The sequence below is a fragment of the Salvia splendens genome, chromosome 19, assembly GCF_004379255.2.
Source record: "Salvia splendens isolate huo1 chromosome 19, SspV2, whole genome shotgun sequence".
In the NCBI taxonomy this organism is placed as follows: Eukaryota; Viridiplantae; Streptophyta; class Magnoliopsida; order Lamiales; family Lamiaceae; genus Salvia; species Salvia splendens.
Window position 1 is genome coordinate 10,755,116 of NC_056050.1, and position 9,945 is coordinate 10,765,060.

At 45.0% G+C, this 9,945-nt stretch overlaps 1 protein-coding gene and 1 long non-coding RNA gene across 2 annotated transcripts; one reads left to right on the forward strand and one right to left on the reverse strand.

The window, feature by feature from the left end:
- Window positions 1-3,433: 3,433 nt before the first annotated feature.
- Window positions 3,434-4,673, forward strand: LOC121778640. Its single transcript, XR_006045702.1, has 2 exons — window positions 3,434-3,869; window positions 4,387-4,673. It is a non-coding gene; the product is annotated as an uncharacterized LOC121778640 (long non-coding RNA).
- A 536-nt stretch (window positions 4,674-5,209) lies between these two features.
- On the reverse strand, window positions 5,210-5,785 carry LOC121779014. Its single transcript, XM_042176370.1, has one exon. It carries the CDS (start codon window positions 5,783-5,785, stop codon window positions 5,210-5,212), a length of 576 nt encoding a protein of 191 aa, XP_042032304.1.
- Between the last annotated feature and the right edge of the window lie 4,160 nt (window positions 5,786-9,945).

A 9,945-nucleotide genomic window follows, 5' to 3' on the forward strand; every position in this document is an offset into this window, starting at 1 on the left:
CGATTTAGTGAACGATTATGAAGAGAATTGCTCGACGGAGGAAGCTCTAGAGTTGAAGGGTAGAATAGGGATTTCTACGAAGACTCAAGGGCTATGTCCGCATCTATAAAAGGCAGAAGCATGCAAGCTGGAGGGATCTTCTCGGTGGAGACCTCACCACAGCTTGTTGCCTAGTTCACTTTCCCACACACACACTTGATACTAGTTTGAGGAGATCTCAGTTCACACGTTCGGGTTTCATCTTAGCTTCCGATATGGTATAACACCGCTCTTGTTAGGAGCGAAGAAACAATTTATTTTCCGCTTTCCGTATTTTACTTACTCTGCCGAGCTTCGTTGTTCGAATCTCGGTTCTCTGTTTTCACCAAATAGTTTCTGGTTTAAATGCAAGTTTGATTTTCCGTTATGGTGATTGTGTTGATTTCTAGTTTGATTGCTTCGTTTATTGAGATTTTGGTGTTTTAAATTGTCTGAGTTGGATGCGTTTCGCAGCTGTTTTTGAGTTATTATAGGTTAATGGTCAGATCTGGGAAGTTGGAGTTGGATTGTGGAAGAACTTTGGTTGGATTTGCTGGATTTGTTGGTTGTTGGGTTCGGATGTCTTGGATCCGGAGTGGATCAAGTATTCTGACGTGAATCTGAGTAGTTTCGATCTGATTTTCATGCTTAGTTTACGAGTTTTTCTTTCATTCCGTCTAGTGTACGCAGATCTGATGTGTTTCCGTTTTGTGGCAAGTTTCCGACGACCAAATTTCTATATTCTGTTCGAATCTCGCTTTGTGCTCTGTTTTGTTCATCTGCAAGTTTAATTCGGTTGAGAGGATACATTTCGCTGCGAGCTAGCGTCAGAGTTTGTTATCTGCAGTTTTTTTCCCGTACTTGCCACTTTTGGAATTATGGTCCCCACTTTCAGTTATCTTCTGTTTAGCTAGATTAGTTAGTTGTTTACACTGTCTAGGAAGTGGTTATGTTTCTTGCTGTTGAAGTCTGAATTTACAAGTTTAATATGTCCTAGGTCTAGCATTTACATTTCCTGCCTAGGTCTAGAGTTAGTTTAAAATTCTCAACCCTTTTGCGTGGCAGCAGCCATTTGTTTGTCCAAAGCCTCTGAGCACTACTTTGCGAGTCCATCTCTGTGGGATCGACCCCACTTCCCTATACTAATTCATAGTATTCGGGTTGAGGGATTTATATTATTTTTTGAAAGGGGAGTTGAGAGTGCCCAACGACTGAAGCACTGTAATCCAAGCCCCTTGGCCTAGCGGTAAAGGGTGCTGGATACCGCGTCCATCCCGGAGGTCTCGAGTTCGAACCCTGGGTGGCGTAATTTGTCTTTCCTCCTTGTTATAGGAGTTGATTTGTAATTTCCTCCTTCATATATATGATATAAATATATGAAGTTAATTTTAAAAAAAAAAAAAAAAAAAAAAAAAAAAAAAAAAAAAACGACTGAAGCACTGTATGTTCTCTTGAGTTCCTGGACCCTGTGCTCCAGTGGACTTAAGAAGCATGGTGTCTTGACCGAGCGCTTGCATTGATCAATTTCTGTGCATACGTACGAAAGAGCCTCTCTGTTACTACCATACGCTTTCAGTGGGATCTCCCACACATCTCTCAATCAAGGAAATCCAAGTCTCCGGGAATCCCATTCGTCGTATTATCTTCACCAAGAACGGCCATTGAACTCGGTCATAGGCCTTGGCCATGTCGATCTTGATCGCAACATTTGGAGCCGGGGAACATCTCGAGATTTCATGTAACATTTCTTGCGCAAGTAGGACGTTGTCGTTCAGTAGTCGTCTTTTCACAAAACCACTCTGATTATCTTCGTAATGATCTTATTGAGAACGTTGCAGAGGCTTATAGGGCGGTTGTCACGACCGCCCTTTAGGGTTAATAAATACGGGCGATCGTGATTAAAAAGAATTAATAAACAGACGAAGAAAACTAGGGTTTCAATAAAGAGTTTGACCAACAATTAATATTTAATAAAAATAAAATAAAATAAAAGGGCCAAGAGGTTGACATTATCCAAATAATTAGGTTCAAAGCTAAACGAATGATGAGTAAAAACAATGTCTCAGCGGAAGCGTTCAAGAGAAAGAGTGACGTCGTGTATGGAGACACAACCAAACAATACTTCAATTTTAAATTGCTCAACACCACCAATTGCTCATCGCCGCTCAACCTGCACAGAGGGAAAACACATGCAGGGCTGAGTACTATAAAATATACTCAGTGGGCTCTTGCCGAAAACATTTTCAATAAAAATATTATTTATCATGCCATACATAAGTAACCATCGGGGTTTAGCTTTAGAAAGGCCCGAGGCACTCAAAATCATTTCCCATTGTAAAAGTCGACTGATCAGTCATTTTCCCGTAGACATTAGCCATATCTGACAATACATGACTTGGAATGTGGCCACAAACCAAGTCACTAGACCGGCCAGCCCGTACGCTAGCACACAGTCTACCATAGGTGTACACTAGTCCAAGTAGGGTTTGCGGCCATACGAGGACCCGAATTCGATTTATATAATAATGGCATAAAGCCACATCAGATAGGCACGTTAAAAATCAAATCACGGCATGATAAATACAGTTTCATTCCCATCGATAAAATATTTAGGACATTGTCCTTATTTAAAAGAAAGCACACCTCGACTGCTTAATTCTCAAGTACTTTCTTCCCCTTGGTATCACGATTCACTTGCAATGATTCACCTTTAACATTTAGATAATATATATCAGCACACTTTTAAAATAAATAAATAAATAAATGCATGCATCCTAAGTCTCCAATTATTTTCCTCGCTCAAGACTACCAATTTTCCACAATTAGAGGCTACGGTATTTTTGATTGTTTCCGGCCGCTCACGCCCCAACAAATTATATTAGAAACATGTCCAAACCAAATAATTTAGATGGTCTAGGAGGAAGGAAAATAAATCAATTACACTCCCACACCAACTAACACACGTACATACCCTTCCACCACTTTCTACATTAATCAAACATTTTCAAATTATAGAAATTATAGTAAACAAGAAATAAACAATTACTCTAATCCCACATATGTGATACTGTGTATACTCCCTTCTCAAAAACAATTTACACTATGTGATACTGTGTACGCAGGTGTCGAGCCTTTCCTGACATGTCCCCTTCTTACTCTGTTAGCGTATTTGGTCTTGTGTATTGTAATCTATTTTGTTTATCTAGACGATAGTGATCGGCCTCCTTGTAATATCCCAAAAAAAAAGATATGACAATTACTATGAAGTTATATCGATGAAAAAAAAAATATATACTTCCTTTTCTCAAAACAAGAAAATGGGTAGAGGCCCAAGTTTTTTTTATAAAAAGAACCACTCAACTAATTGGCCCAAAACAAATAAAAGAATTACTATTAGTTTTCAAATGTAACACACGTGCACTCCCATTCACTTTCTGCATATTAAGGGATTAACTAAAAAAAATAACAAAAAAAAATTCAAGTACTTCCTTTCCCCAACCCATCGTGACTCTCTCTCTCTTTACTGTAATTTCTTCAAACAGGGAGCACACCCAATTTCTTTTGATGAACAAACCAGACAATACACACACGCACCAACATCACGAAATTGAATACACCCGGAGTCCACTGTCTCTCCATGTCGTCGCCCCGCACACGCCGTCAGCGCCGCTGCGTCCCCGCTGAACTCCGCCGTTCGCCTGGGTCCGCCGTTCGCCTGGGTTTGAGAGCAGCCGCTGCTGTCCGTCCAATCCAGCCATCGTACCGTCGAGATCAGTAGCCCCGATTTACCCCGAAAATTCCCTATTTAAATCTTGCAGAAAAGTTCTTACTTTTTGATTTAATGAAACAAGGTTCAATTCTTTTATTTATTTTACTTCGATTTCGAGTTTCGATTGGTGCAACAAAGTGATAAGTTCTAGCAGATATTGAGTTTCCAACTATATGGTATGCTTCCGTAGGATATACTAAATAGGAATTGGAGTTGGGAGGGAGTATACCTTGAACATAGTTTCGAAAGAATAATCGATAGCTCCCTCCTTCGCGTTGGGTTCTCGATTTCTGCCGGAAGAAGATTAAATGAGTTGGTTTGAATCATGAGAATTAGAGGGAAACTTTAGCAGAATTACCTTGAGTTGAAGTTGAGAGAATGAAGCTTGTTTTTCTTGTTGCAGAGAATGAATAGGAGAAATTTGATTGTGCCATGAATAATATAGAGGAAGATGATTTGGTTTGGCTGTGGAAGATGATTTCGTTTGGTTGTAGGAGAGATTTAGGGAGGGAGAGAAGGAACGGTTGTAGACGTGGGTTGAGGGGTGAAATTCGAATTTCCCTATTTTTTTATTAAATTTGTTTGGTATTTATTTGCAGATCACGGAGGAGGAAAAACTCATCACGGAGGAGGAAAAACTCGAGGAAAAACTCTGCAGAATCTTTAATTAGAAATTTGAATTAATGCAGCCCGTTGACCAAGTCAGCTTGGAGAAGATTTAGTTAGATTAGTTTAATTCACGGTCCCTTTGTATTTTATTTAAATTGTGCAGCCCACAATTTATTTATCACGGACTAAATTTTTATATCATTTATTCAATTTATACGATCCAACTCGTGGATTGAGGCCAATATATTTATTCCTCACGGAAAGGAATTTTTTTAAATCCGCGCAGTAATTTATTTCACAAATCCCCAGTCTAGCCACAATTCCACTCAACAATTAATTCACGGACTTTGCAGTATTAAAAGCATTAAAAGCAAGTACTTTGGGGTTCTTGGGAATAAGCACGATGCTTGTTGCCGTGATACTCCGGGGTAAGAAGGCCCCTTGAAAAAACTATCTTATGAGCAGCCACCACATCCGTTCCCACGGTTTCCCAACTTGTTTGAAAGAAGGTGGAAGTGAATCCATCTTGGCCTGGTGCACTATCTCCCGAGATGGTGAACGCGGCTCGCTTGACCTCCTCCTCATCCGGTGGGTTAGGGAGGTCTTCCAGCTCAGAGTTGTGGGATCAAGCTAAGGTTCGGTTCTGCAAAGGACTTGGCGCAAGGAGCTCTTGAAAGAATTCTACTGCCGAGTTTTTAATCTCCACTTCATCCGTGAGTTCTTGGCCATTCACATTGATCTTGTGGATGCGCATTCGGATTCTCTTCTGTTTAACCCAACTCTAATAGAACCTAGTGTTTTTATCCCCATCCGCTAGCCATCGGAGGGTCGCTTTCTGTTGCCAAAAGTCTTCCTCATCTTGAGGCGAAGGATGTACTCGGCTATAAGTTTGTTGATCAACGTCCTGTTTTCGGGCGTCGGCATTGCTTCAAAATCTGCTTGAGCCTCGACTATCCTTCCCTCCATATCCCTTAGGTTGGTGTGGATGTTACGAAATGTTTCTTTATTCCACCTGTTGAGGACCTTTTTCATTCTCGAGAGCTTAAGCTGGAGGTTTAGGAGGCCCTCGGCCCCCGTGGGTTGGGACCAGTCTTCACGCACAAGGTTTGCAAATCCTTCGTGCCGAGTCCACATATTTTGAAATCGGAATGCTCTCCCTCCATTGTGACAATTCCTCAATTTGCACCTTACAAGGATCGGCCCATGATCCGAAGCAATACGGGGGAGGTTCGTTACCCGTGTAGCATCGAACAGCCGCGACCATGACTCATTCAATAGACTCCTGTCCAGCCTTTCAAACAAGTTGTTCTTTGCCCATGTAAAGTTCGCACCGTCAAAGCCCGAGTCGAGTAATCTGCAATCCTCGATGGCCTCGCTAAAGTCGATCATTTCAGCTTGTCTATTAGTGAAGCTCCCCACTCTATCTTGCGGTGAGAGGATGGTATTGAAGTCACCACCAACCAACCAAGGCACGCCCTCGGAGAGATGTGAGAGATCCCTCAATTTGTCCCAAAGCGGGTAATTACAACGTACAACCAAAATCAACGGGTCGCCCAAAAGTGACAACTCGCCACAACAATTTAGAGTACAACGAGGGCCTCCCTACCTACTAGACTGGTCATCAATGTACTCTTAGCAATCCTATTACAATAACCCGAAGTAACCTACACATCACAAAAACCTAAGTCCATCACTTAATTGAGGCCCGCAATGGAGATGCCCCCGCGATGAACGGTCCTTCCCGGGTCTAATTCCTCGATGAAGCCTTCCTTTTTTTTTTAATCAAACACCGTCATGGTGGAGGGTTCGTGGGTCCCTCATCCCTATATTTCATCAAGAAGAAGTTACAATTCATGGCCACACCCGAAATTGGTGTCCCAATAGAAAGTACAGCTAGAGTATTGAACGGTCCGTGCCAGCATGGCGCGGACCACACCCTACTCCATTCAAAGCTCAAAATCTCAAAAGCACCTAGACTAGATAGACTCTTCATCTCGGACTCGGATATTCAGAATACCCATCTCCTCCATGCGGATCATGGCCGTTAAAAGGCGTGGGGTTGTGCTAACGGTCAAGCGGTGATACTCTGATTTGTCCGCACCCATTTTCGCAAGGAAGTCAACCACCTTGTTCCCTTCTCGGTGAATAAAAGATGTTCGAAGCGGTGTATTCCGTTTGAGGACGATTAGGCGAGCAACATCATGTCTAACTTGGGGCGGCCCCCAGCTAGCACCATTAAGGAAGTTAAGCGCTTGTTCGGAGTCCACCTCGAGCCAAATTGGTTGTTTGAACTCCTTCGCCACGATAATGCCGTGGTAGATGGCCTTGAGCTCAGCCTCAAGGGCCGAATGGGCTTGAAGTGGTGTGGCGAAGGCAGCAAGCATCCTTCCCTCGCAGTCCCGGACAATTCCTCCCCCTCCGGCCTTATCCACGGACTGCAAGAACGCACCGTCCGTGTTGATCTTTATCCATGCTCTATCCGGAGGGTGCCATTTGATTGACACGGCAAGCGGCCTCGGCAGCCTGGGCTCAGCTTTGGCCGGAACGTGTAAATTGATTCTCACACCCTTCCAATGCTTTTTCTTGATGCTCCCATTGCTCATGCTGTTTCGGATATAAGTTTGTACCTGCCAGACCACGTTGTGAGCCTTGAATTGGGTCATTTGGTGACGGTTGCGGTTCCTCTCGGCCCAAAGGAACCACATGATAAGGTATGGCATGACGTGGCTAAGGTGTTTCTTGCAATTTTGCCGGGTTCTTCTCGCCCAGACCTCCAAACGATCCGGTATTGTATCATTGATCCGGATTGGTGGTGATGATCCTTCGAACCAACCATCGAATTCCCTCCACACTTTAGTAGCCCCGGAGCCTTGAATGAAGAGATGTTGTAGGGATTCAATGCTTGGCCAATGTGGGCAACATTGGCATTTAGAAGCCATCTCAATTTTCCTCCACTGAAGCTTTGTGTCGACCGGGATACGGTTGGAGAGCAGCCTCCAAATGAAGATGGAAATTGAGTGGGTAAGGCCTGCCTTCCAAATCTCGTCCAAGCCCTGGATGATAGGCCCTTGATTACGGAAGGTCTCCCATGTTGTGGCTAGGGAGAAGTCCCCAAGGCGAGAGATGTTCCATCTTGGGATGTCCGGTTCCCCATGTACAATTGGGGTCCCAAGAATCTTTTGGATAATATGTTGCGGGAGTCCGGCTTGTGCATGGAGGAGTTGGAGTTTGGGTTCATCCTATAGTCCATCCCGGATGTAGTCCCCGATCATGTCCCTTGCGCATCTGCGATCATCAAGCGCTAGATCCCTCAAAGTACAATTGTCGAGCCATATGTCATCCCAGAAGTAAATCTTGCCTTGTCCCACCACCCATCTAATGTGCGGCTGTGCTTGTGCCCGAACTTTCATGAGCCGTTTCCAAGTTGGGCTACTTCTTCCCAAGGGCCTAGCCACAAGTGGGGATTCCGTGCTACAATACTTGGTCATCATATAATTTGCCCAAAGAGAATTTTGCTCCCCTAAATCGCCACCACAATTTGACATTGAAGGCTTGGAGGACCTCCTTCGACTTGCGGATGCCAAGTCCTCCCTCGGCGGTGGGTAGGCAAATCTGGTCCCACCCGATCCAATGTGTCTTCTTCCTTTCATTTGACGAGCCCCAGAAGAACCTAGCTAACTGTTGATCAATCTGTTTGAGGGCGCCGGCTGTTGGCTCGATAGCTTGAAAGATGCGAAGGGGAACCGCTTCCAAAGTACTCTTGATTAATGTAAGCCTCCCCCCGAATGAAAGGTGCCTATGAGCCCATCCAGATATCCGCGACGCAACTTTCTCCCGAAGGAACATGAACATGAACATGTCCGTGCGTTTAACACCTCGATAAATGGGAACTCCCAAGTATAGGAAGGGGAACGTACCTTGTGAGAATCCTCCTTCCGAATGTATTGATCCTGCCCATCCTTCATGTATCTCTGCTATGTAAAAATTACTCTTAGTGAGGTTGATTTGTTGACCCGAGACCTCTGCATAATCTTCAAGGCATGATCTTAAGCGCCTAATAGAGGACGCTGCCGCTTGGGTGAAGATGATGATGTCGTCGGCATAGGCAAGGTGACTTTTTTTTTTAATTAAACACCATTACGGTGGAGGGTTCGTGGGTCCCTCATTCCTATATATCAAAAAGGGGAATTACAGAACGTGGCCACACCCGAAAGTGGTGTGTCATAGCAAAGGCAAGAGTAGAAAGTGGTCCGACTCCACACGGCTCGGACCCCATCCTACTCCCTTCAAAAGTGCAATTAAACAAAACAAAGGCTCTATGATCTTCCATCTCCGAGTAACCGACTCTAGTATCCGTCCCCATCTAGGGTTCGAATGTTTGGAACACCCATTCGGTCCAAGCGGACGAAGTCCATGAGGTTTCTTGGTGCAGAATTATGATCCAATTGTCGACCGCTATCAAGCCTTAGGCCCATTCTCGCAAGGAAATCCGCTGCCTTGTTCCCCTCCCGGTGTATGAAGGTGACTCGGAATTTAAGTTGGCGCTTGAGCAGGATCAATTGCGCCACTGCTTGCCGAGCTAGAGCCGGCCCCCACCCTGCTCCATTGACCAGATTAATGGCTTGCTCGGCATCTGATTCGATCCAGATTGGTAAGTCAAGATCCTTGGCTAAGCGCAACCCATGGATCATGGCCGTCAGCTCAGCCTCCAGAGCCGAGTGTGCTTCAAGGGGCGTGCTAAACGCCACCAGCATGTTGCCCGAGCTGTCCCGAATGATTCCTCCCCCCTGCTTTGTTGGTCACTTCATTGAAGGAGCCATCCGTGTTTAGTTTAATCCAAGGGTGGTCCGGGCGGTCCCATTTGATTGCCATGGCTAGCGGCTGCGCCCTAGCTGGTTCCACTTGTTGCGGGATGTTGATTCTAAATTTGACCCCTCGCCAATGCTTCGGCTTCAAGTTCCCGTTGGCCATGGAGTTCCGGATGAACATGTGGATCTGCCATACCACATTGTGCGGATTGAACCTCGTGTCTGGGTGCCGGCTCCTGTTTCTTTCCGCCCAGATGAACCACAAGATGAGGTAGGGGATGGCTCGGCTAAGGTGCTTCTTGTTCGGTTGGTGACATCTTCGCATCCAAGTTTCAATTCTCGTTGGGATTGTGTCATTGATTGAGAGGCAGGGGGTCGCCCCATCAAACCACGAATCAAACTCATTCCATACTCTGCGAGCTCCGTAACCCTGAATGAAGAGGTGTTGGATGGACTCAATATTCGGTCGAAGAGGGCAACATTGGCACTTGGAGGCAAGTTCAATCTCCCTCCACTGAAGTTTTGTGTCGACTGGCACCTGATTGGAAAGAAGCCTCCAGATGAAGATGGCTATTGACTTAGTGAGGCCCGCCTGCCAAACATCACCCAGGCCTTGAACGATCGGGTTCCGCCCTCAGAGAGGGTCCACCGCGGGATATCCTGTTCGTCTTGGAGTATCGGGGTGCTGAGGATGCGATCAATAATATGCTGTGGGATGCCGGCTTGATAGTGCAGGAGTCG